The sequence below is a fragment of the Alternaria ethzedia genome (assembly GCF_023757985.1).
Source record: "Alternaria ethzedia strain BMP 0044 chromosome Unknown scaffold_3, whole genome shotgun sequence".
Taxonomy (NCBI): domain Eukaryota; kingdom Fungi; phylum Ascomycota; class Dothideomycetes; order Pleosporales; family Pleosporaceae; genus Alternaria; species Alternaria ethzedia.
Window position 1 is genome coordinate 1,413,571 of NW_026056196.1, and position 25,649 is coordinate 1,439,219.

General features: G+C 53.3%; 9 protein-coding genes across 9 annotated transcripts; 4 read left to right on the forward strand and 5 right to left on the reverse strand.

Annotated features, from left to right (window-relative positions):
• Window positions 1-916: 916 nt before the first annotated feature.
• On the forward strand, window positions 917-2,790 carry J4E87_001963 (uncharacterized protein; the record flags this gene model as incomplete). The annotated part of the gene is made up of 3 exons (XM_049373603.1): window positions 917-1,645; window positions 1,693-1,795; window positions 1,844-2,790. 3 exons carry the CDS (start codon window positions 917-919, stop codon window positions 2,788-2,790), a joined length of 1,779 nt encoding a protein of 592 aa, XP_049236973.1.
• A 3,546-nt stretch (window positions 2,791-6,336) lies between these two features.
• On the reverse strand, window positions 6,337-7,098 carry RRG9 (Required for respiratory growth protein 9 mitochondrial; the record flags this gene model as incomplete). Its single annotated transcript, XM_049373604.1, has 1 exon — window positions 6,337-7,098. The coding sequence occupies one exon, from the start codon at window positions 7,096-7,098 to the stop codon at window positions 6,337-6,339; it is 762 nt and encodes a 253-aa protein (XP_049236974.1).
• Window positions 7,099-9,499: 2,401 nt separating this feature from the next.
• J4E87_001965 (uncharacterized protein) lies at window positions 9,500-11,825 on the forward strand (the record flags this gene model as incomplete). Its single annotated transcript, XM_049373605.1, has 3 exons — window positions 9,500-9,546; window positions 9,597-10,968; window positions 11,355-11,825. The coding sequence occupies 3 exons, from the start codon at window positions 9,500-9,502 to the stop codon at window positions 11,823-11,825; spliced, it is 1,890 nt and encodes a 629-aa protein (XP_049236975.1).
• Window positions 11,826-12,034: 209 nt separating this feature from the next.
• J4E87_001966 (uncharacterized protein) lies at window positions 12,035-13,065 on the reverse strand (the record flags this gene model as incomplete). The annotated part of the gene is made up of 4 exons (XM_049373606.1): window positions 12,035-12,497; window positions 12,614-12,627; window positions 12,680-12,763; window positions 12,823-13,065. 4 exons carry the CDS (start codon window positions 13,063-13,065, stop codon window positions 12,035-12,037), a joined length of 804 nt encoding a protein of 267 aa, XP_049236976.1.
• An 884-nt stretch (window positions 13,066-13,949) lies between these two features.
• On the forward strand, window positions 13,950-14,667 carry J4E87_001967 (uncharacterized protein; the record flags this gene model as incomplete). Its single annotated transcript, XM_049373607.1, has 4 exons — window positions 13,950-13,965; window positions 14,229-14,260; window positions 14,331-14,489; window positions 14,548-14,667. 4 exons carry the CDS (start codon window positions 13,950-13,952, stop codon window positions 14,665-14,667), a joined length of 327 nt encoding a protein of 108 aa, XP_049236977.1.
• A 1,112-nt stretch (window positions 14,668-15,779) lies between these two features.
• Window positions 15,780-17,580, forward strand: J4E87_001968 (uncharacterized protein; the record flags this gene model as incomplete). Its single annotated transcript, XM_049373608.1, has 5 exons — window positions 15,780-15,821; window positions 15,870-15,894; window positions 15,944-16,140; window positions 16,189-17,198; window positions 17,337-17,580. The coding sequence occupies 5 exons, from the start codon at window positions 15,780-15,782 to the stop codon at window positions 17,578-17,580; spliced, it is 1,518 nt and encodes a 505-aa protein (XP_049236978.1).
• Window positions 17,581-17,969: 389 nt separating this feature from the next.
• On the reverse strand, window positions 17,970-18,751 carry J4E87_001969 (uncharacterized protein; the record flags this gene model as incomplete). Its single annotated transcript, XM_049373609.1, has 2 exons — window positions 17,970-18,191; window positions 18,260-18,751. The coding sequence occupies 2 exons, from the start codon at window positions 18,749-18,751 to the stop codon at window positions 17,970-17,972; spliced, it is 714 nt and encodes a 237-aa protein (XP_049236979.1).
• Window positions 18,752-19,369: 618 nt separating this feature from the next.
• J4E87_001970 (uncharacterized protein) lies at window positions 19,370-20,861 on the reverse strand (the record flags this gene model as incomplete). The annotated part of the gene is made up of 3 exons (XM_049373610.1): window positions 19,370-19,993; window positions 20,040-20,626; window positions 20,678-20,861. The coding sequence occupies 3 exons, from the start codon at window positions 20,859-20,861 to the stop codon at window positions 19,370-19,372; spliced, it is 1,395 nt and encodes a 464-aa protein (XP_049236980.1).
• A 1,392-nt stretch (window positions 20,862-22,253) lies between these two features.
• On the reverse strand, window positions 22,254-25,068 carry J4E87_001971 (uncharacterized protein; the record flags this gene model as incomplete). The annotated part of the gene is made up of 3 exons (XM_049373611.1): window positions 22,254-23,211; window positions 23,256-24,849; window positions 24,909-25,068. The coding sequence occupies 3 exons, from the start codon at window positions 25,066-25,068 to the stop codon at window positions 22,254-22,256; spliced, it is 2,712 nt and encodes a 903-aa protein (XP_049236981.1).
• Window positions 25,069-25,649: the final 581 nt, after the last annotated feature.

Genomic DNA, 25,649 nt, shown 5'->3' on the forward strand with positions numbered 1-25,649 from the left:
ATGTCTGAACTTGCTTTATTTGTAGTACAGGTCGTGTTCGGCTCCTCTTGTATGAGCCCGTAACCGCCCCGATGCGCATAAGCCGGCCGTCTGATAAGGCGTCCTCATGCCACCGGCTCGGCACCCCTTTTGCGCTGTTTCTCATAAGGTAGACGGGGATGAATGGGTTGACTGTCATGCCGTGACCTGCGCGCAGTGGCCAGCAGCTGGCAGCGCCGTGTGGTTGAAACAAAAGGCATGCAAACGAGCGGAACATGGCCGTCACTGACAGCTGTCGCTACCGCGCTCAACGTGCGCTAGAAATGACGACTACTAAACCAAACAAACATAATTACCGCCAGTCCGCGCTCATCGTGCCCCCAATCCTATGCCCCAATCCTCTGCTCCTGAAGATCCTCTGCCTGTCCTGAAGATCCTGCCCGTCTCTGCCCCTCGGCTGGGGTCGACTGCAAATAGACGTGATGACGTCCTGCTATTCCCAGGCCTGCGTATGACGCAGCACTCGCCCTGCACCCAGCCTGCGGTGCGGCACGTCGACGGCACTGCACGTAGAACATGGCCTTTCACAGCCAGTCAAACCCCCTTCAAGACACGCTTGTCCGACCTGCTGCTTGTTGCCCTCCTCACACTCCCTCTGCCCAGGGTATCGCTGCCTTAGAAAACGAAAAGCCCGCAATCCACCGGGCTGAGCCGTGTTTGTCACCACAGCCTTTCTGCCAACATCTTCTTTCTTCCGTGCCCACATTTCCATTTTGCTAGTCCTTTCCAGCAACCTGTCTCTGTCGCGCGTGCATGGGATTTCTGCAATAGCAGCAGCACCTATTCGCTGCGCTCCACAAACGGTCGCCTACTCGACAACTCTCACTCGCAACGTCATACTGCAGGTGCTCCCGAGCGCCTGCCATTGGGCTCCAGCATGGCCTACCGCGACCAACCCGACCCTCACCACGCTTCCTACGTATCGCCCTTTGACAAACAATACTACGACCGCGGGAGAAGCCCCGACTATGGCACGAGACCCAAGTCTCGCACTGGCACCAATGCCTCCGACTCTCAGCCTCGCGACTCCAGTCCCGCCTGGGACCGCCGCAGTTTCGACAGTGGCTCGCAGCCCATCCAGCAGCCACTGAAGAATGCCATCGGACATGCCTTCGACAAGTCTGATGCTGCGCGGGTTGTCGACCCAGATCTCATTGCTCAGATTACGGAGCAAGTGAAGAGATCCGTCTTGGACGAGATCAAATCAAGCGGCATGGCTGGTGCTACACAAGCACAAAACATTCCCGTCTCCCCGCAGCAATGGGTCCCGCCCTCGCCAGTGTCGACATCCAACTCGATTCCGCCTCGAGACGTGTACACCCCGCCATCTCCAAAGCGCACCGACTTTTCAAGCCAGCAGTCTCCCGAGCGCGACCCCTTGTATCGCGACCCACTGCTGGATGGCAATAGCGACCTACCTACCCCCCGCCCTGAGCGAAGCGCACCAGTAGAGCGAGAACGGCCATCTGCGCGACCAGGCCCCGCGCCCAGGATGATGACAGAAGACTATACCCCGATCGAGAAGATGTGGCAGCGACTGTTCGAGCCAGACGGCCAGCCTCTGCCTCGTCTTGGCCAGCTCTTGCGTGGACTGGCTCTACACCTGGTGGGTATTCAGGATGACAGAGAGATCATGCGCTAACGATAATATAGATCGAAGACTACGAACCCAAGCACAGTCTGGTCATCTCCCCGGCCAAGATGCTCAAGTTCTATGAGGAAGTCAAGCTCAAAGATGAAATTTATCCATGGCAGAGTAAGCACGCATAAGTCCAATCTCTTATTCACATGCTAATATATGCAGCCATCTTTGGAGACCTCTCGTATTCCGCTCTTTCCAAAGTATACCGCGACATGCGATGCCAGCACCATCTCATCCAAGAGCATCCCGCAGAAGCGCCTTACATCCCTGCGCTTACTCCCGAAGGTTTCCAGGAATGGATGACGACCATGATCCAGGCATACCCCGACACCGAGTACGAACGATTAGTAAAGGCCATCTTGGACATGCCGATCAGCAACGCAGACGATCGGAAGGAACGGTTCCCGAAAGAACTTCCTCGTAGGATGTTCCCGACCATCGAGAACCTACACGCGCAGCAAAGATGCGCCGCAGCCTTGTCCGCTGAGGGTGTTGGGCCGCTTCGTAGGGCACCTACCTTTCCACCACCACCGCCGCCCAAGACCCAAGGCCCTCCCACAGGGCCCAGTCTTGAACGCGAACGTAGTCCATATTCCTCGAGGCCCGAAGTGAGGCCAATGGACTTTGAAGATGAGCCCATGTCTACGTCCGTACCTATCGAGCGGGAGCGCAAGCCTTACTCAGCAGCTCCTGGTGGTGGGAAATCCTATACCGAAGACATGAGCTCCAGCACCTACTCTGATACTTCCGCCAACGAAAAGCGTCGACGCGCGCAATCGAATGCCGGTCAGGGACCGTGGGGAGCTCCTCCTACAGACGCTCACTATCACCAGCAGCCACCTCCCCCTCGTGGCCCGAACGTCCGGCCGCGAAGCCCAAGCTTCTCCAACTTCGGCACCCAGTCTGATCCCACGGTGCGCGACATCCCCAGCAACTACTACGCTTCCAACATGCACAATGCCGCAGACGACCCCCATCGCCGCCGAGAGTCTGACAACAAGAGGCACACCCGCCAACGAAGTGGTACCAATGGCATGGGTGCATCGTTCGACTCTCAGGCCCGATCGGTGTACGACGACGATGATTACCCGCGATCGAGGTGGAACTAGGAAAGATGAGAAAACATGCTACGACTACACTGGTCGCTACTAGTCAGTCATGCCGCTAGATGACGGGCTCGCATTGCGCCCACCAAATTTATGACTTTACGACATATACCCCGAGTTTCCCGGTCGCTGCAGTTATTTCCTTTCTGATTTCGGTGTATATCTGGTTTAGTAGGAAGTCATATCGTTTGTTGTCTGCACTGGTTTTGTCACATACCCTTTTCTGTTGTTACGATCTCCTTGTCTGGTTATCTTGTCGAAAAGGACGGTCGCTGTACAATATACCACACAGGCTTCTTGAAAAGAACCTGACCCTTGCTCTTGCCGTTACTATTTCGCGATGCAAAGTCACTCAATTCATGAAATATAAAAGTCATTCTCACATATACATATGACTTGAAAATTCGAAGTTCGTATGGAGGACATGTGTATTCCAGCACTTTCGTCTCATCTATACACCATTCTGCTGTTCTGACCCCTCCTCTTCTACTTAGCCTCCTCGTCCTTCTTTCCCCTAGCCTCATTCTTCACTTTAGTACTAGCCAACTTTCCAACCCACCGACAGATACCCACACCCATCTTCAAGGCCTTGGCGCGATGTGTCTTCGCCAGTCTGGCTTCTTCCTCTTTATCCAGATCAGACATGGATTTCAGCTGCTGCTGTGGCAGGATGTCTATGAAGTCTTGGGCAGGTTTTGCTGATGTTGAAGACTGCGACATGTTTCCAGCTGGAGAAGTTGCGGATCGAGTTGAGTGGGCGGAGTGAGTTGAGCGAGTGGAACGAGTGCTATGCTGATAGGAAGAAGGGTATCGCGGTATAGTTGCTCGGTGAGGAGTAGCGCCAAACTGGATGTGAGAATGTGCTGCAGGTGCGGTGGAGGTGTTAGACGACATGATGAGTAGTGGTTGAAGAGTTGTACTAACTAGCAATGAGCAGTTGGAGTCCTTCTCTTTGTGGTTGCTTTGATTGTCGTGACTACAGCAAACAATGTTTAGTAGATGAACGGGGGACAAGGAAATTTGTCTTGGGGAAAGGGAGGTGGGTGAACGACTTTCTTGTTATATCAGCTGTGTGAATGTATGTATTACTTGTACGCGTACACACACGGCTATATTTGTTGTGAAAGTGAAAAGGGCCTCCTCTGTGGCTGAAGCATCTATCCCAATAGATTGTGTGGCGGTGCGCGAGAAAGTTCACTTGTTTAAGCTTTTTGGTACGAAAGACGTTGTACGAGGTATAGGAAACTGCGTGTCTTCGGTCACACTTCGCTCCTTTTGGTGGTACTATGATGCTTGGCTGGTGACTACAAGACGGAAATAGATGTTCTGACATGGAAGAAAACGCGACTCCTCCGACTACAATGCCCCATTGTCAAGTTGAAACATGATCGAATGCTACCAAGGCTGACTGGGGCTGGCTATACCTTCCCGTAGTTCGAGAAAGTTCCTGAATTCAAGGTATTCGCTGTACTCCTCCTGAAACTGCCGTGGGTTGTCCATTCGCCGTCGCGATCTTTCCATTCGTCTTGTCTTCGAGAAGTCTAACCGAGCAAGATGTCAGACTCTGGTATTACATAGCAAGGAAGTAGGTTGGTACTGCTGGATGAGTTGATCGCTTACATCTGAATGGCTTGCATAACCACTGCCGTAGCTTGGGCGAGGAGATCAGTCCAAGCAAGATGCTGACCACAGCTACACAGACGCCAATCAACGTGAAGATGGCTTCATTGGACCAGACGGTCGATGGATGCTCGGTGGAAACGGTCGCTTGTCGATGTAATATTGTGTGCAGCGTTGGGAATGCGATGCCATTTGCTGGGAACGCGAGCAAGAAGAGTAGGTATGGGTATGGGCATGCCATGTTGATTGTAACGACAGGGTGATGGTAGTGGTAATATGAAGGAATGGCTGACGATGGTTCGAGTAGAGATATTCAGAGCTTGGGTGGACATTGTTTGACCTGCTGGGGAGACAATCCCTTTTATTGCGACGCAGGCTTCGAGCACGTACATTTTCTGGGTTATATCCACGAGACGGTCTCTCGTCCTGACCGGTCCAAGACGAGCTTAAACGAGAAGGCGCGCGCTCGGTTCAACGGGATCAGGGCTACGTCAATCATGTAAATACCGTCGTTGCATCCTCCAACGGCTTGTATGATGGGTGATTGGCTGGTCGTTGCGGCAGTACAACGTGGAACTTGAGAAAAATGGTCGCATTACCCTTAGCGCATCATTGCCCGCATGTAAACGGCACAGGGTTCAATGTTAAAGATCGACCACGATCGACCTCCTTCGAGCTCCCGAACCCAGCCCTGGAGCTTGTGCGGCGCCTTGCGCCCGGTCCACCACCCACTACACCATCCTCGCCAGACCCTCCTTTGGGTGAGCGCGTCTGCTGTGGTCTGCATCCACCGCTCTGTAGTGGTTTCGAAGATCGCAGGCTTCGTATGATCGCTGCCCAGGTGTCATGTCGAAGCTCACGGGCCTTGCGCCCGGTCCACCACCCACTACACAATCCCTGCCAGGCTCTCTGTTCAGTGAACGTTTCTGCTGTGGCCTGCACGCGCCCCGTAGCCGATCCAGAAATCGGAGGCTTGGAGAGCTCAAGTAGCCTCCTCAGTCGGAGCTGTTACCGAAGGGTGACGTGGTGATGCTGTGCCTCTTCCCTTGCTGCCCAGAGTCTAACATGTATTGCTGATAGCACTCAATGCTTTGCAAAAGGTTATGAAGTCCAGTGTCCTTGAGACGTGATTGGTCCTTAAGTGAGGTTGGAAGATAGTAGTCTCCAGAAAGCAAAGAACACTGATCAAGATCCACCCGTGCCACCTGTTGGTTTGGTGTACAAGAGCCGCGAAGCATTGGATTGCCTCAGCCAAGGTAAGCTAAGCCGGGTCTCTAGAGAAGGAGACATGCAGCTAGCCATATCACATTGATGCCACCCAGCGTTATGCCGGATGCTCGGCGCTCTGGCCACTCATTATGGACGGCAGGTTTGTGGCTTGACGGGTATTGGATTAACCACGCTAGGGAGTCAAGGACATGCGACACCCACTATAACACGTCCAAACATCACGTTATGTCGAGATGCGACCTCGCTGTCCAGCATCCGGGTGAAACGTCGACAAATTCTGCTCAGGTTTATGGGTAAGACAAGAAGAAGATCAATGACAAGAGCGTGGTGGTGGGCCTTGAAAGTCGTGTATGTATTGACTATACCCGACACACTCATCGCTTGCTGATAAAGCTGAGAGTGTTCAACATCGAAAGGCTGCGAGACGACCAAAAGTATCAGGTCCCTAAGCACACAGGCTAGCTATGTGGAGAGCACATTTGGGGCGATTCTGATCGCTCAAGCAAGTGAACCGGGGCTTGCAGTCGTCAGGATACTTTATCACATGTTTGCTCGTGAAGACCTAGGCTGCATAAGGTTGTGTAGCCGGATGTCCATGTTAAAGCCGTGAGTCCAAAACGATTGGATCCGTTCAGACGATGTTTTCGTTTGTGAGATACACTTCTACGATTGAAAACTGCGCATGCCGAAGTTCTCCCTTCATAGTCTCTCAAACAGCGGCACACGGCTGGTCGGTTTTGACCTCCCAGACTTTCCCACAGTCGGTATAAGCTCTTCGTCCGGAACATAGTCCTTAAAGTCGTCGTGGACGCTGTCCCTAACATCCACCTGGTTCCGATCTCTTGACTTCCACCTGGGCGCCTCCCCGTTCTCAGCCCGACCTACGCCCATCTCTCTCCACTTCTTCGGCGGCTTGACACCCATCTCTACCAAGTTCGACCATATCCTCTCGCCGCGCTTATTCCACCTTTCCATCCTCGCTTCGTATTCTGCATCGGAGGGTTGCCACTTGCTCTTCAGTATGCGGCGAATGGCTTCGGGCGAGACTTTAAAGTGTTGCGCGAGGACGGGTGTGGTAAATTTATCGGGTTGTGTGCTGTGTAGATGCCGTATGCCTTCCATGGTGTCGGGCGACAACTTCTTGCGCGGGCTCCATGCCTCGCCTCCCAGCTTCTCTTTTAGCGCTTCTTTTTGTACAGCCCATGCTGGGCGCTCGCGCCTTCGTTCTCGTTCGAACTGTCCCGTGAGAGCATCTTCTATCTCGGCTTCTTTCGGTTCTGCTGTTTGTGGTTCCGCGGTGGGTATGATTGGCCCTACTTTGCGTAGACGGCGCGCATCGGTCGAGAACCGCGATTGTTGCGGACGGAGTAGCGGTCGTCGAGCAGCGAGGATTTGCTCGGTGTTTACGAAGGAGCGGATGAACAGGGTCAGCGTCGTTCTGGCGCAATTGTGGCAACTCATGGTTGTTGGTGTTTGAGTATCGATAGTGCTTTCCTTCCGAAGTTCCTTAGGTTATCGCACGGACCTTCACCTCTTGCCACAGGCGGGCGACTAACATGCACTCTAACACTTACATCACAGTCATAGACTTGATAATGGAATGTTCCAATGCGTCAAGGCCACGACACTAATGAAAGAAAGTTTTCCATGTCTTTTCTTGGAACAAAGATTCGCTCACGTCGACGCTACTACCGGAGCAGGAGCCTCATTTTATCGCATGACAACACCCTCAGGGCTCATACCCAATATCTTTGGGAAGTCGGAAAGGGATACGAACATTGCTGCTTGGCAATGATAGCAGTACCTGCAAGAGCTCATGCGACAACCTCGATGATCTCTACCCTTCGTATCTTCGGTCCTTCCTTGCCTGGTGCATTACACGAGCAGCTTGAGCCTGTCTTTCATTCCTCTTACTCATAGAGCTCTACCGTTCTACTATACTCTGTCAATCTTTACATCCCTCGAGCCCCTACTTCTTCAAGCGAATTACAGCCTCTCCTGCATCCCATGAAGCGAACAACAGCCTCGTCGGTGTACTGCTTCGGCCCCCAAAGCCAAGACAACACCTCGCTTCCTGCGACCAGCTCTCGTCAATTTGAACCGTTTTCAGCTTCACCCCATGTACACACAAGATTGAAAAAGTCTCCGCAGACATACCGAGCGGCTGCTGAACAAGTGACGGTAGCTGTCACAAGGCTGCAAACTGCGGCTGACTCGAATGGCTTTTTTCATTGGCCGGGAATTACTCCCAAGCAACGGAAGGCTTTCGCTAATGTGAACGGTGTGCTACAACGTCCTTGACTTCATCCCCAAATGTAGAACGTTGTGCAGGTCGCGGTGCGCCTTCGGTGGAAGTCGTGCTATTGAGGGATGGCAATTCGGCGACCACCTCATACAGCATATTATAGAGAGCACCACGGCAGTTCAAATATGTGCTTACTTCCTCCCATTGTCTAGCAGTCATCTCCAAATTGTCCTATCCTAAGCTTTTACCGTTCTTCTTCGGCCACAAACAGTTGAGCTTTCCCAAGATGACTATACGACACAGCCAACTCTCCACTATGGCACTCATCGGGGCCTATCTTACATCCGCAGCAGACGCATTCCCGACCGACCCTCACATTTCGAGCCCCGAGCCACGCGACCTCGTGACCACAGATGCGAAGAACCTTAGAGAGCACATCGAAGTTTACGGCATACCGTATGGAGTCCTCGGCGCAGTGTCCCATGGCCTAACCTTCTACGTGATCCTCTGTCACTTCTTCGGCAGAAGACCTTTGCTCCCATGGATGGCTTTGGAGAAAGAACGCTGGAATATCGCGGTGGTCACAATCTCATCGCTCATCTCGATCATCCTTTCTGGCGTTACGATGGCACGCACAAGGGGTTCCCGTCCCCTGCTCATACTTGCGGGGATGCAAATTGTCCTCCATGCTCTGATAGATATCATCCACATACATCGCATGTGCGTTGGACATCCTGGTTGGAGTAATTCGACATCCTTTTGGGGGATCCCTCTCGTGGTGGTGTCGTGCTTCTCCATATATGCCTTTTACGAGTTTCCCTGTAAGTTGCGCTGATTTCATCCGTGTGCAATGTAGGCTGACACTCACTCCACAGTCGAAGAAGGCGATGGCGATGTCGGAAGCCTTTTCGGTACTGCTATCTTTATTGTTCTGATTGTGTGGATTGGCTTGACTGGATTGAAAACCTTGGTCGGCATCTTGATATGCATTATGTTCAAGTTCAAGAATTGTGCGACATCTGGTGTTGCGGCGGTCCTGCTCAGCTGCGGGCTCTTCTGGTTCGGTGATTTCGGCATGGCCATCGTGAGCAGGAGTACGCTGGGGACGCCGTCAAAGCAAGTCGCGGCACTGTATTATACGTATTGGGTTGTGGAGAGGCTCCCGCTCTTCACGTTCTAAGATGCATGTCGGCGGCACGGTGGCTATCACAAATAATGTACTTGTAGCATTCGTTGGTATGAAGGGTGCGTTCTGTTTAACCTAGCACTAGGTGTGACGCTACGTCGGAACCGGCTCGCTCTTGCGGCTTCGAAATCTGCTCCGCACTAGTACGCGACGGAGTGGTGACATCAACGAACATGCGTCAGTGCCTCCTGCAATCTTCACGCTATCTCGACAGTCAACTCTCCCGTGGCAGTTTCCTGGCAAGATCGATCGCGGGGCGATCGCGGCAAAAATGGAAGTGGATCCCCTCATACCCATGCGCGCTAGGGCCTCGGTATCATATGACGGACCACCTTCGCCGTACATCGTGTAATGATTATCTCTTGTCGAATATCTGAGTGTTTGACGGTATCGACGTCGTTCATCTGCATTTCTCTCTCATTTACTTGAATATGGCTATGCCAAATGTGTTCCAGAGGCGAACAGCCAACACTAAAGAGTACGTCCAGAAGCGGAAGACAATGGATGGCGCATACTAACCGCTATCAGCTGCTGGGGATACCGATTCGAATGGACGCCTGAACATCTTACACCGGAGCAAATGAAGCCTATGAAGTTTTCGTACGATGTACTAGCAGAGGAATGTCTTGATCGTTTGAACGCCATCTCGCCACCGCACAAGGGTGCTCTGCCAAGGAACGATAGCAACCGCGCCGCGCTATCATCAGTTCCGGGCACCGAAGAAGAGAAAAAAGAGCCTTTGCCGGTACCCAAGAGGGATCTTTACGCCTTGCTTGAAGAAAATCACAACTCCGATCCTAAGCTTGCCGAACTGTGGCGCGAGGTACACACCGTACCGGATTGGGTGGATTGGGACCAGATCGCCAGAGGACAGGATGTGTTCTATCGCTATGGCGGACCCGCCTTGACTGGTCTCACTTTCCAGTCACTCCTAGGTGGCATGGGCGCTGCGCGAGTGGTGGAGACATTAGCGAGAACTGGAGGCTTCAGCACAAAGGTAGCAAGAGGCAGACTCTTTGAAACTACACAGCACATCCTCCAATGCACACGGACACTGGACGGACTCAAACCAGGTGGAGAAGGATTCGCCTCATCGATACGCGTCCGCTTCCTACACGCCGCGGTCCGGCAGCGCATTATGAAACTCGCAAAAGAACGCCCAAGCTACTTCAACGTAGAAGAATGGGGAATACCAATCAATGACCTGGATCAAATAGCCACAATCGGAACTTTCTCATCAACTTTGATCTATCTCAGCTTCCCCCGCCAAGGCATCTTCCTCCGCAAACAAGAAATCGATGACTACCTAGCCCTATGGCGCTACATCGGCTACTTGATGGGCACACCCGACGAATGGCTATCCACCCCAACAAAAGCCAAAGCCATCATGGAATCGCTCCTCTATCACGAGGTCGACCCGTCCGAAATGTCCAAAACAATGGCCAACAACATCATTTATGCGCTCAAAGAAGAGCCACCAACTTTCTCCTCCGCAGACATGCTGACCGCCAGCGCCCGCTGGCTAAATGGCAACGCCCTCTGCGACCGCCTCGGTTTAAAACGCGTTTCCGCGTACTACTGGTCCCTGATGGCAGGCCAATGCCTCTTTTTCATTTTCTACTGCTACACCTATCGCCTGTTTCCCAATGCAGATCGCAGGAGAATCGACCGCGCGAAAGAGATCTTCTGGACGCTGATAGTGAAGGCGAAGTGGGGGTTGGCGGGGACGGAGACGTCGTTTGACTTCAAGTATGTGCCGCAGTATGATACGTTGACGCATTTGGGGAATATTGGGGAGAGGAAGAAAGTGGCGTTGAGCAATGAGATGAGGAATTTGAAGGCGTTGGGGATTGGAGTGGGAGTTTTGGCAGTGGGGACGTTGGTTGCGGTAAAGATTGCGGTAAGAATTGTTGGGAGATTGTGGTAGATGGTCTTGTAGAGGGTTTGTATGATATTGATATGATGGGTTAAAGGCTCTGTTATTAGACTCGAGGTTCGACGAATATACCCAGGTGAAGGCACCGGTTACTTCTGCCCTGCCTCACCCCCTCGTTCAGCTTTACTACAGTAAGAAATTCGCTCACCCTTACGTTGTTGCGTAGAGTCACCGCCGTTGTACACACACAGACAGCCTCCACTGACCATAGCCTCATCAAATATAAGTTCGCGTCCTCGCCTCTATTTTTTGTCCTTACCAACCTCGATCTCAATAACAACCTGGCTTCCGTGTGAGCTCACGCTTGGCACAATCTGACACATACCGACACCAAAATGGCAAAACGCAAGTGTCCCCGAAACCCAGAACAAGACGGTGTATGCGGCTGCCCTTCGTTCTGGAGGTATTTGAAAGCCAGTGCCGCGCCCAACAACAAGACCATGTCTTCCCCGCCTACCAAGTCTTCGTCCCCGACTCTTGTCATCATTGAGAGTGAGCGTGACGAAGACCAAGACTTGCACCACCGGAAGCGACAGAAGCGCGAAGACAGTGTAATCACACAGACTGGTGTGATTGGTCTCTCAGCATCAGAGTCTCAGGCGTACATGGCCAGCAAATATGTTGTCGGAGAGTCCGATAGGAAGATACAACATGTCATGGAGGCGGCGCGGCGCGCGCAGAAGAGTCGGAAGATGGAGAAGGACAAAGCGAAACCAATCAGGCCGGTGCGGACTTTGGTCGACTATGATTTACCTGCTGGTTCTGAGAGGCTGGATTGGGACACAGATGAAGTTCGTCGGATGGTCGGGGAGATTGCTTGATGATGGCTGTGGTGGATGGGGTTGGACTACGGCGACGGGCATGGAAGATTCATCGGAAAGGAAGTGGTAGCAAAGGTCATGAAACAACAATGCATATACATTCTAGTATGTGGGTATAGGTACTGCCTAGCGGAGATTTTGCGAAGAACATGCAAGGATATGAGAGTCGTAAACGTTACGAATATCTTCAGATGTCACCAGATGTACGGCTAGGTCAATATCAGTGACTGACTCGTGAGTGAGGGGAAAATACTGACCTTATTCTCATAAGTCCAGAAAGTGCCACTGTGCTGTATGCCTTTGCTCTTGATCACTTCGATCATCTTCATCACTGACTCCTCCGGTGTGATTATACCCTGAACTTCCCACGGTAGCTGAACGTTGGCCATGTCTGTTGCGACTTCTCCCGGGTGCATGCACAAGATGATGGTATCATCATCTTTTCTCTTCAACTCGGCGGCCATGTGCCTTACTGCCATATTGAGTGCAGCTTTTGACGCAGCATATGCAGCGAACCCGTCTTCCATCTCCCGGAAGTTACCTTGCGAGCCCGAGTCGCTGGACATGAAGACAATGGTGCCAATTGGTATGTTTGTTTTCAGCAACTTCTGCGCTGTGATGATGGGCCCAATGGTGTTGGTATGCAAATGGAAGGCAAACTCGTCGAAAGACCTAGAAAATGTTAATTTCTAGTACTTCAGCCACTGCAGATTGATTGTCGTTTATTGGAAATGCACGCTTTAGCCATAACCAGCAAGGCGTAACGGCAACGGTAAAGGAAGACTCACAGCTCAGTGGCCCTCTACATCGGTTAGTGCGGCTCCCTTGCATGCTGTGGACAATGTCGGACTTACGTTTGGGTATCTTAGCACTCCTGCGTTTAGTACGACGTAGTCTATCTTCAGGTTCGGTATCATGGCCAGTTGCGCAACGAATTTCTGCGGATGGCCAGTTAGTTTTCCTCTGGAATGACAAGGCCATCGTCAACAGCACACACCTCTATGCTTTGCTCTGACAATATGTCGCATGTGTACATTTGGCATCGGCCATGATCGCTCCCCGCTTGTCCCCACAGACCGCTGGCATGACCGGCCCAAGGCTCCCGCACAGTAGCGATGATGCGCTCATTCTTAGTTAACAGCTGTCTGACAAACTCTAGCCCTATGCCTCTGCTGGCGCCGAGTATCAGCCATGTGGTAAAGTCCTCATCGGCGTATAGAATGCCCGGAATCTGGTCCATCCGGTCGGTCGAGGTGTGGCGGGGCACGATGATGTCAACCGTCAAGCTGGGGCTGAAGTGCGACTGACCAACACTAGAAGGCTGTTTGCAAAGAGGGCAGAATAGTGTCGATCCTGGCCGGCGCTTGAAATAGTAATGTGCTGCTGTGCAGATAACAGAGAACGTTATTCATGACCCTGGCCCGTCATGTTAGGGAACCAGGTGCGTGGAGGTGCGCGGGTTAGTGGGCATGTCACATCGATTTGCGGACCCTTGTACAGGCTTCACATATCGAATTCGGGCCAGAGAAAGCAGGGAAGAAGCGTCCTGCAGGGCAACGAAATAGGCCAGACGCTGCTTATTCTACCACCGGAGGAAAGAAGAGCGAAATTCCTCACGATGATTGACGGCAGCAAAAATACTAGAAAGACTCGCAGCAGCCAACGCAGCACTTGGTGACGGCATCATCCCACAAGCTTCATGCGAGATTGCCGAGTAAGTTGCGAGATAGTCTGAATCGCAATTGACGGCGTGGCGTGAAAGTACTCCGAATAGCGACGGCAAGTTGGCTGAGGAACAAGACCTGATGCGGCGAGTGCACCGCCATTTGATCGCGATTCCTGTTTGCCATCCCGGACCGGTTCCACCCGAGCACTTTTTGCTACTGAGTTATACCTGTCGCCTGATTGGCTAGTCCCGTGACCCGTGCTCGCGTCAGGGCCCTGGGCCCGTCATTTCGTCGCGGCTAACGGCAAGATTCTTAAAACTCTCTCAAGCCTCTCAACTCCTACTTGGCCATCTTTTCTCTCTCACAACCTCTCAGTCACGCCTAAAGTTAACCTAACTTTCACCACTCCACCTCCACCAACACTCAATCTTACCCCAACCACCACCACATCTTCAAAATGGGTTTCGAGCAGGGTACGTTTTCTTGACACCGGTTAGACGTCATCGGCCGTCTGTCACTTTGTCGACCATCGTCTGCTATCCATTGAGCCTGCGCGCATATCGATATCCGACTCCTATGAGGAATCAATTATTCCCGGTGTACCGACCGAATAATTGACAACTCAAGAAGCGGTGAGCGCAAGGTGGCAGCTTTGCGACAAAGGGCGGACGGTGGCGGATTGTTTGGCTGGGCACAGAAATTTTGTCACCATACATATAGCTAACACTTTTCTCAGGCGATGCTAAGAAGGGTGCCAACCTCTTCAAGGTACGAACACACCGAACCGGCCTCAGCGCCATCGTCCACGCCTCCCGAACGTAGTCTAACGAACCTCCAGACCCGCTGCGCTCAGTGCCACACCCTGAAGGAGGGCGAGGGCAACAAGATCGGCCCCAACCTACACGGTCTCTTCGGCCGCAAGTCCGGCCAGGTTGAGGGTTTCTCATACACCGACGCCAACAAGCAGAAGGGTGTTGAGTGGGGCAACGAGACTCTCGTACGTTATACCCCAAAAAGACACTTACGCGGTGGCAAGGCATGCTGACGAAGCACAGTTCGAGTACCTCGAGAACCCCAAGAAGTACATTCCCGGAACCAAGATGGCTTTCGGTGGTCTCAAGAAGCCCAAGGACCGCAACGACTTGATCACCTTCCTCCAGAACGAGACCAAATAAGCGTATCACCTCTCGAACGTTTATACCATCCTATCGACACGCCATGACCTTTCTATAATACCTTTTCGACCCAAAAACTGTTTGGATTGTACCATCATCGATGATAGACGAACGACGGAGGCGGTGAGCGCAGTTAGACCGCAATACCCCTTCATGTAGATTATGTTAGGTGTATCATTTCAAGGCGCTTTTCGACTTTGGTGCGGCATAGAGCCTGTTTGGACTTAGTTGCACTTTCGGAATACCAAATCTCCTCTACCGATCATTCAACGCGCTCATCATCTTCCGTGAACAAGTCGCAGACATCGTGCAGCCCCCAGTGATTCATTTTAATCTACTTTCAGACACGGCAGAATTGGTCAAAGCATCAGTTTCGTATATCAGACCACAGACATCCAGCTGATGATGAGCCAATTGCATACATCGCAAATTTTCTGACACGTTGAGCGGCATTTCCACAAATTGTACAGACTAGAAGAATAGTCTAGTGCTAGCCTCCAGGGAGCGACTCACGCGAGCAGCGAGCACCTTGCATCCTCGGACCTGAGGAACATGCAGCCAGGAACATGCGCTCTACCGGTGCTTTCTCCGACAGCTAACCGAGGATAGTGTGGCTGGAGCTCGTGGATGCTTGCGGAAGCAATGGCAACAACTCGTTTCGCTAGACAGCGTGGGTAGTAAAAGCAATGGGGACTCAAGAAAGTAGACACATTGTGTCTCGTCAGCTGCGGGATGTCAGTAGTTAAAGCGTGAGGCTTCGTGGCGCCTTTTCCACATCATCTCCACGTGAAAGCAGGTCAAGTGTGGGGGAAGCGCAGGTGCTCGTCGCAGTGGTGTCATCGCCGGAAGACTCCGTGTACATCAGCAATCTAGTCTGTGTCATAGGGCACACGAGCACATGCGTCTCTCTTCCACTTCACTCTTCTCTTTCTCAAATCGCTCCCCAGCATCCAGACGCGCCGTTACCTCGGCCTGTAGCAGCGAGACCAATTAGCGTCATAGTGGGGCGGGAACTGTGCTTCGGGTAGCTCGACAGTGAACACCACCATCACCCGCACCACTTTGGCGAATACGCAGCGACAAAGGCCGTTTCGGCCTGTACAATTGGCATCATGTCGTGGAAACGGAGCGAGAGGCTGATGGATACCATCAAGGTAGGCGAGCCTGTCGCACAGTCGCGGTTGTAGCTAACATTTGGATAGCACTACAGCAACTTTCCAGCAACCGGTATGCAGCACGCATGGTCACTTACAGTATTCGTCTGACATCCCACCAGGTGTCTCATTACGGCAAATGGTACAATTTGGAGAAAAGCCATCTACGGGAACCCTCTTCCGCGCGTCACAATTCCTTTCTGAAGAACTGCCCATACGGTTAGCCCACCGAGTGGAGGAGCTCAACGAACTTCCAGATGGCCTCAATGAGATGCCGTCGATTCAAAGAGTGCGCGACTGGTATGCGCAGTCATTCGAAGTGTGTATTGCTAAGGTTCTCGCTGGAGCGCGTTGACTCATCTGACAGGAACTCGTCGAACTGCCCCGGCCGACCCTCTCGAGCGAGGTCAAGGAGCGACTCCTCAAACCAGCGAAGAAAGCCGGCGACAAGAACCTGATGAGCAAGCCGACGCAGAACCCCAGCATCAAAACAGGACAATACCGTTCCGCGCCGACGACGAACGGTAACGGCAATGGCAACGGAAATGGCGGCACGATCACAAAAGAAGTGAAAGGCGCGAGCCGGAGATACTATGCCGCCGCAGACGACGGACAGGAATGGCCGCCGGAGCTGGGCGCATACAACACAAAGTTCGCAGACACATTGGAGAAGATCAAGAGGCGGCACGACAGCGTCGTCACGACGGTCGCACAGGGCATTCTCGAGTGGAAGCGCAAGAGGCAAAGGATGCAGATCGACCACAACATCCAAGCCTTCCTCGACCGTTTCTACATGTCGCGTATCGGTATCCGTATGCTCATCGGCCAGCACATCGCCCTCACAGACCAACGCTCGCGAAACGATCCCAACTACGTCGGCATAATCTGCACAAAGACCAATGTCCAAGAACTGGCTCAGGAGGCTATTGAGAATGCGCGCTTCGTCTGCGAGGATCACTACGGACTCTTCGATGCACCGAAGGTCCAGCTCGTGTGCAACCCGGATATCAGCTTCATGTACGTGCCAGGACATTTGTCACATATGCTCTTCGAGACTCTCAAGAACTCGCTGCGTGCTGTGGTGGAAAGACATGGACAGGACAAACAAGATTTTCCTGTGACCAAGGTCATTGTTGCAGAGGGCAAGGAGGACATCACGATTAAGATTTCGGACGAAGGAGGCGGTATCCCGCGATCATCGATCCCGCTGGTATGGACATACATGTACACGACCGTCGACCAAACACCGAGCCTGGACCCCGACTTCAACAAAAGCGATTTCAAAGCACCCATGGCTGGATTCGGTTACGGGTTACCCATATCAAGGCTATACGCACGCTACTTTGGAGGAGATTTGAAGTTGATTTCCATGGAAGGGTAAGCCTCCCAACTCGTACCCCAAGATTATCTCGTCACTAACAACATCGGTTGTAGATACGGCACAGATGTCTATCTCCACCTCAACCGCCTCTCCTCCTCCTCAGAACCTCTGCAATAGCAATTACCCGTCATGAGGGGCGGATGGACGTCGAGCGAACTCATCCGGTCATCCCGAGGAATGGCGCAAGGTAACGGTTCGCGAAAGTACAACCCTTTCCTGGCGAGCAAGGCAATGAAGCTCAAGCTGTCAGGTCAGGTCAGCAGGGAGATCAGTGAGAGGAGACAGGTGGGCGATGCGGCAGATATGTTTGCTGATAAGGCTAGTGGCGAGGATGGTAAGCCTTGGTGGAGGAATGTTGGTATGGAGGAGGGTATGTGAGATGTACGATTTTCGGTTTGGCAGATATCGTCCAAAGATACGGTTGAAAGCTGGGGAGAACAGATGGGCCTTGAGATTGGCATTTTCCGAGACCTTTGGTGAAAAGGTATCAATCGTTGTTCGGGTTCGGTCTGGCCGGGGCTGGCAAAGGCTTGGACTTCAGCACCTAAGAAAGACACGGCGTTTGGCGAAGGCCATGTATGATCTTGGAACACAAATGAGAATAAGACGGAAGGAAGCAATGGTTACGCAACGCAAAATAGTAATGTTGTACGTCTTGCCATTACAAGCTTTCCTCATATGAACCAAACCAAAATGCTGGGGTATAACGCGATCCGCCTTGAATCCAAAGTAACGCCAAATATTCTCATCAACACATAACCTTCCGTTCAAGCAGTTCCTTGTCCTGAACTAACCCTCTTCCTCATCTTCGCAATGTCCCTCTCCTTGCCTTTCCCACTTCTTGCCGGGCTGCCACTCCCAATCATACCCTGCCCTTCTGCGGCGCCACTTCCAGTCCCTTGTACCTCCCACTCATCATTCCAATCCGCAGGCGGTTGTGTGAGGCCGAGGACGATGTTACGGTAAAACGCGCGCGTTTGCGGTACACTCTGCATCCACCACGAATTAGCAACCGATCTCCTCTCCAACTTGTTTGATCATACACGGGGGGACATACCTCATTCCTCACACCCGCAATCCACATGAGCATCTCCTCGCTCTCCAATATACTAACCGCCTCATCCCTCTTCTGCCTCTCCTCCCACGCCCTCCCCTGCGCTTCGCCAGAGAAAGAATTCCAATTCTTGCCCCGTGCCTGTATACTCTTCCGTGTTTCTAGCGTGGATTTACTGGGTGCCTCCGCCTTACCTGCACTACTTCCTCCTGTTTGTGGCGATTGTCCATGTAAACGGTGCGCGCCGTATCCACCGCTGCTGGAACCAGCACCGGTGAGTGTATCGTAGTCTAACGTGGTAGGGGGTCCAGTGAACTGGGCGTTGAAGGCGGCTTCTGATTCGATTTCATCGTTGGTAATGGGTGCGTGGCCGCCGGTAGCGTGGGTGAACGAGGGCTGGTGCGCGTGGTGCTGGTTGTGGCTGTTTATGATTTGTTGCGCTTCGGCGATGAACTGGAGGTTTACGCCGCCGGGGTTGGGGGGTGGCCATGTCATGATCGCATTGCTGGGGCTAGGCGAGAGCGACGGGGTTCAAGGTGTTTACAGAACCGGTGTGCTGTTAGGATGCTGTGTATGTGCGATGCGGTCGGAGCTTGGGGTTTGGGTGGGGTTGCGATGATGGTCAATGTCCGCGGGGGAGGCTGAGATGGGAAGGTGGCAGCGACGAGGCACTACCATCATGCTTCCCAAGACTGGTAGTACGTGCTTGTTTGTTAGTGCTTTGTGTGCTGCTGCGTCGCAGCTTTCGTTAATCAGAGCATATTGGTAGACAGAGAACCCTTCTCATATCGAATGGTTTTTGACATTGATATCTAGTAGCTACTGCTATGCTTAGAGACGTCGACTCCTTCCCATCTTGACCGTCGACCTTGGATATTGCCGTCTAGTGATGTGACCAAAACGCTGAAATGCCAATCTATGCCCAATGCTTAACACACGCGCCGAGATATCAAGTCCGACTTGATCGAAGCGCGAATCCCTGGTACCCTTCTTTGTCCGTCTATAGTGCCGAGCCAGACTTGCACTGGCCTAGTTCGTTACGATTCTTCCAACATCCGCTCCCAGGGGAGCAGGCGCGCCGCAGATTTCCCCGGGAGCTGGATAGGAGTTAGGCTATGTGCCGCCATTTGCCTGCTGATGCTCAGCCTTGCTGCCCTTACCTCGCCAGGTGCTGACCGCCGGTATGTCGGCTTTCAGTCTCTCTTCCTGTGTTGAGTACGCCTTGGGCGTCAATTTTATCAACGTGTGTAGCGGGACTTCCATCCACGGGCTCTGCTCTTGTGGTACGTTCATGAAGTATGCGTAGATACACCTCAGGATGGCCTGGTGTGTAACGATCAAGATGTTCTCGCTCCGCTCTAGCTCCATGATAATGGGCTCCAAACGAATGACAACATCGCGATATGACTCTCCACCCAAGTAACGGTAGTTGTATTTGTCCTCGTCGCGTTGCTTGAAGTCTTCGGGGAACTTCTGTTCGATTTGAGCGTATGTGAGACCGTCGCAGACACCGGAGTCGAGTTCGTCGAGCGCTTTCCATTCCAACTTCTCGAATGTGAGGAATCGTGCGGTTTGGATCGTTCGCTTCAAGGTTGAGGTCCAGACAGTGAGTTTACGACCGTCGCCGACCGATTTCGCAACTAGACCGGGTAGCGCATGCGCGTAGGCATCTCCTCGCTCTGATAGGTTTGCGTCGCCTCCAATTTGACCCGTGAGGTTGTACTCGGATTCACCGTGCTGCCACGATTAGTTTTCAAAGCATGAGTTTGCGACATATACTTACTCGCGATAACCAGATCGAGCGCGGCTTGATGTGGAGATTCATCAAGTAGTAGACAACCCTACTCTGGAGGTAGTCCTGGATCTGGTTGATGATGACTTGCTTGCCCACATCGATGAGCTTGACGTATGTAAGATCGCGCTCGTCCTCGTCTATGGTCTGGTACACCTTCTCGTAGTTCCGGATACGGTTGCGGAAATCCGCTGCAGCTTCCTCGGGGTCTTGACCGACATAGTCTGGAGATGTTGTCTTTACTTCCAATATGTTGCTCATGATGAGATCTTCGTCGTCACACTTTGACTCCACGAACAGTGTCTCGATGTTCTCGGCAGCGCATCGCTCCTGTATCCACCTGCGCCGGCTCTTGGTTGAGTTTGTGGCGTCTAGTATCGCGATCAAGCCCCTGCCCTCAGAAAACCATTTGCACATGTCGTTAACAGCTGCTTCGGCGGCTGCTTTCCGGAGACGCTCTCCTTCTGGGTTGGAGGTATCGAAGAACTCGGCGGAGGGGTTTGGGGTCGCAGTACGACGATACTGGCCAACGTTGAACGTCTTGGATTTGATCGATAACCAATGGAGGTAGCGAACCACTGCGTTGCAACTCGTTAGTGTTTATACAAGACCGTACAGGAGAAACGTACCTTTCTGTGCAATCAAACTCTTGCCCCGCGCGGGCAAGCCTACCATGACGACGCATATCCGCGTGTCTTCGGCCTGTACACCGGCACCGTTAGTCTTTCTGCTTGGTCTTACGAAGTCGCCAGCAGGCACTGCGCGCATATTGGGCGCATAGAATCCATTGGAGTCGGCATTGGAGTCGGTCATTGTATGCGGCAAGTACAGCTCCCTGAAGTCCAGTGACGATGCGACTGGCGAAGCGAAGTAAAAGTTATATGGATCGGAAATCTAGCCGAAGGTATTCCGAGATGCAGCGAGAATGCGGCTTTTAATCAACGATGCAGCAAGGGCAGATGCTAGGCGGTCAACAGAAGGCTGTGGAGTAGCACGGCTGAAGTCGTCTGTTAGGTGAAGCAATAAGTGTATGGACGTCGAGTGTCGTGTTGCAGGGTCGTCAGGTCGGCCCGGCAGTCAAGAAGCGAGAGGAGATGGATTGATTGACGATGATTCCCCCGCATTCGGTACGGCGTCCTTCTTTTCACAAGCCAGAGCAATAAGCGTTCGGATTGCGGCTCCAGGCTAGCGGGCGCGGTGGAGCAGATGTAACGGGTGATTCTCATTCGATAGCACGTGTGGCTGCAGTCCGATGTGTCCACATGTCCGGCAGTCGTGACAGCGCAAACAACGGGCGCCGTTTGCGCCTGCCCATGCGCATTCCTTGGTGCTTGCCTACAGCAATGGGCACCAGCAGGACAGCTCCAAGACTCTCAGCCGTTGCCATGCTGCTACGAGCTCTCCGGGTCGTGTGCCATGATGGCGCCTGCTTCTGCGGTATGACGACAATGGCTCCAGCAGCATAGCTAGGGGGTCCAGAAACATGCCTGCCTAAAGCCGCCGATTGCCGGAAAGACGTGATGGATGGGAGCGAAATTTCTTTACATTGTCGTAGTCGCGCGCCAGTCGTCGTAAATCGGCAAAAAAACAACGGTGCATCCTGGAGATCCTAGCAAGGAAAAAAGACTACTTACAGTCGATATGGAGTAAGTCCGGTGATGCATCGTTGACATGCGTTGTGATGAGGGGCGTCACGTAAGCTTTCGTCGTGGCGGGGCAGTGGGCTGCCAGAGTATCGTGTACCTCGCGATCTGTCGCCTGGGCGTTGAAGGTTGAAGGATCAAATGCACACCACGCAAATGGGATAGACTGCTCTTGCTTAAGGTGCGTACACGCAAGCCCGGGGTACGTCCAGGCCGCTATCGCTCTGGTACTGCGGTGTGTGATCGCCGCGGGATTGGTTACCACTCCCCACGTGTGGCTGACCTGATAACAACGCATTGCAGCCATAGGCGTACCGTTGGAAAAGCACTCATCAACACAGATAGATAATGCGAAAAGTAAGAGTTTTTTTCATGTCGTGTGCAACTCCTCATTACATCGTTTCCCAGAATTCGCCAACGCTATGTGCAATCCTACGCCAGAGTCAAGCTAAAGATGCGGGTATCTAGCAATGCTAAAATCATCCTGCGCTACAAATGCCATGCTAAATCACTCTCCAGACGGCCGTTATATGTCATGGACCTTGTTCCATCCAACTAAATCTCAAGCATGCAGTTTGGTCATGCCGTTGACCCTGTGCGTGTTGTCGATTCCCCTTTGCAAAGCAAGCAGAGTCGCGCTGGCATCCAATCGTCGCTTCAATGCCGCCGCTGTTCGTTCCTGTCCTCGGCTGCCGATGCCTTCCTCAACCCATCGAATCTTGTTGATCATGAAGCTGAGACCCTCATGAGCCTTGCTCTTCCTGCTCGAGATGCCATATTCGACGGAACCGGTGTACTCCTGAAGTTGCGGCAAGATAAGTATCTCAATCTGCAAGTCCATATCGGCGGGTGGTGTCACAGGGGCCGCTGGCACCTTCGTTAGAACGTCAGCGGCATCGGCTGGGTCGTTGGGCGCAGTGATGCGTGGGTCGAGCATAGTGACGTCGACAGTATCATCCCATTCACCACGGATCCATCCAGAGTGGATCGCAGCCGCGATAGGATCTGAATCGTCGCGATACACGCGCGCACCCCAAAGATGCCTCTCTAACACGACGTGCTGGCGTTGTCGTGGTTTCAGGTAGTAACGCGGCACTCTGATAGTAAAGGTGCAATTGATGGGATTGACGTCGAAACGAGGTAGCCGTTGAGGTTTCGAGGCGTATCCGAACTGGTCATCTAGCGATGAGTTGGGCTTGGGCAGCTCTGTCTTTGCATCGTACAGCTGTGATCCAAGATGTTTGCGAGGGCGTTTCGCAGCATCGTCAAGAACAGGCTGTACGTCGTGGACCTTAGTCAGAATCTTTGTTACTTGCTGCAACGGCTGATGGTTAGGTCGAGGGGTGTGGTGGTGGTGATGATGGTGATGAGGGTTTCCTCCAATGTGATGGTGGTGATGAACTGATTGGCCTGGGCCGGCTTGTGGTAGACTGGGGTGTCGCCCGTTAATGGTAGTTGAGGTTGGCTGGATCGGCATGTCTTCGTCAGGCTTGTGTTGGTGGTGATGGTGATGGTGGTGACTATACTGTTAGTACGCATCTTGTATGGCGATGAGAAAACTCACTGATGATGATGGTGCTTGTTCCGTTTGGTCCCACGCGCACCGGGTGTTCCTCTACCATCAGCATTCTCGATGTCGAAGATTCCCTCCTCATCCTTGACTCGCTTCGGCTTCCTTCCTTGCTGGGAGCCGATTCTTCTCATCATTTCGCCGTTGTCCGATTCGAATGAGCCCTGGCCGTTCTGTGGCATGGGACTTCCCCGCGATGGGGTCGTCGATCCCAGCCCGCTGCCGAGACCGGAGAACATGCGCCCGAATTCGCTCTTGATTCCAGGATCTTTGCCAACGGACAAGGGCTGCGCCGAGGCACCTTGAACAGCCTGTGGAAGCGGAGACGCTCTGCCCGTTCGTCTGCTCGCCTCCAAACCAAAGCCGATGTGCGATTTCGAGTGTTGCATAGCCTCACCCATCCTGGAAGGCTGATCGTAGAGAGATCTACCGCTGGAGGATAGAGAGCGTGCGAGTGGCTCGGTCCTCTGTCGCTCTAAGGAGTTGGGGTCGGAAGTAGGAGGAGCGTGGTACTGCTCGACTACGCGATGGCCCAACTGGTCTACACTGCGTCGCAGCATATCCTCTGAACTTTGGGCGCCGTATCGGGGAGCGCCCAGCATGGATGGGGGGTACGGGCCATAGGTACGATGCATCGGCGGAGGTTCCTCTGCGCGACTGTCATGAGGAGGTTCATGGACAGCACCGGTGGGCGCTGATTGCCGCCACAGACTGCGTGGAGGTTCGGATGAGCCAGAGAGGTTGCGCTGCGCCTGCGGTGGACTGAAGCCAGACTGCGACACAGGGTGAACAGTCACGGGCCGATCCCTCTCAGAAGCATTGTGGTTTGTGCCTGCTAAGAGTTCTGCAGCATTGGGCCTTGCGTGATGCGACTCTCCCAGTGTGCGCCGCCGCTCCTCGTTTGGCCCGTAGGCGCTGCGCCGGCCTGGAAACCCGTCGTACGAAGATCTGCCCTCTTGTTCGGTGTTTGCCAGAGGGCCCATCGGTTGGCTATTCGGTCGGGGTGGGACATTCGCGGCGGGCTGTCGACCTGTGTCCTGCGCATAGGGACGGTGGCTGGCGAAGTTCATGGGCTTGTAGGGTTGTGTCGTTGGTGGCAGCGACTGGCGGCCTGGATCAGGCGAGCCATGGTTGCTGTAGGACTGTCTGGGTGAGCCGGCCGAGAAGGCATGACCTTCAGATGGCCGCGAGGTATTGCTGCCGTACATGTTGCGTTCTGGGGTGGGTTGACGGCGAAATAGAGGGAAATCCGACCGTGAACCAGCGGGCAGACTACGTCGAGGCGAAGGTGGCTGCATGCTGTGGCCGTTGGGTACTGGGGCGTTGGTGGGAGGCGAGGGCTGTGATTGCGCTGTTTGGTTGAGCGCACCTGTGTCACCGCCGCCGCCGATAAGAGATGAGATGGACATGCTGCTTCCCGGTCGCAACGCCTGACCTAGGCCAGGAAGCTCTCTGTTGGCGCCAAAGTTGGACGTGTATTGTGGACGCTGCGACTGGGATGCATGGAGATGCTGCTGTGTGGGGGACGATGGAGGAGGCATTTGGGGCCGCGCGAAGGATGGTGGAGGTGGAGGTTCGTGAGACGGGCCTGGGGGAGAGTTAGTTTGGGACAAAGCTTGACCATTGCTTTTGGGAGCGGGGCTGTACCATAGGGGTTCGGGGAGCTGGCAGCGTTCAGCGACGAGGCGCGCGCAGCATCGAAGCTATAGGGCGCCGGGGCTGGAGGGTTGTTGGAAGTGGACATTTGCGGTGGAGGGTGCGACTGGGAGTGATGAGTCTCGTAGTGTATCGGTCGCGCTAAAGACATGGATCAGCACAAGCTCGGACGGCGAGTCGCGACTTTTCGAAAGAGGTTTAGAGGCCCGCGGATCGTGCATTAGCTAGGAGCCACATCTGCGGAGTGCGCCATAGAATTCGCCAGACCCATGCCATCTCCACCGACAAATGGCGCGCACCGTTGAGCAACGCAGATGTTGGTGTGGCTTGGGGTGGCATGGCGACACTAGTAGGGAAAGACTGCCTGCATTTGCCTGCGTCGATATGAGGTCGACAGGCGGTGAAGTGCTTTTTCGCAATTGACGTGTCATGCAGCAATCCATGCAGGCAATGCCTTCCCACTACCGTCTCTTGCCTGTTCCTCGAACGCCAGACAGCCACGCGAGCGGTGCCACAGACTTGAGACATACAGGTCGAAATGCAGCCTGGATGACTTGGGCACCTTTTGTGAACTGGTGAGAGCTACAAAAATTGTACACATGCATGTCCAGGCTACACAGACCCTCCGTCCCCAGTGCATACTGCGCAGATGTGTTTTCCAAGACATTTGTGGAAATGGTAGCCCGTACCTGTATTTGCCCAGCCACCCTGCCCTTGTCCCTCATGCTGGCC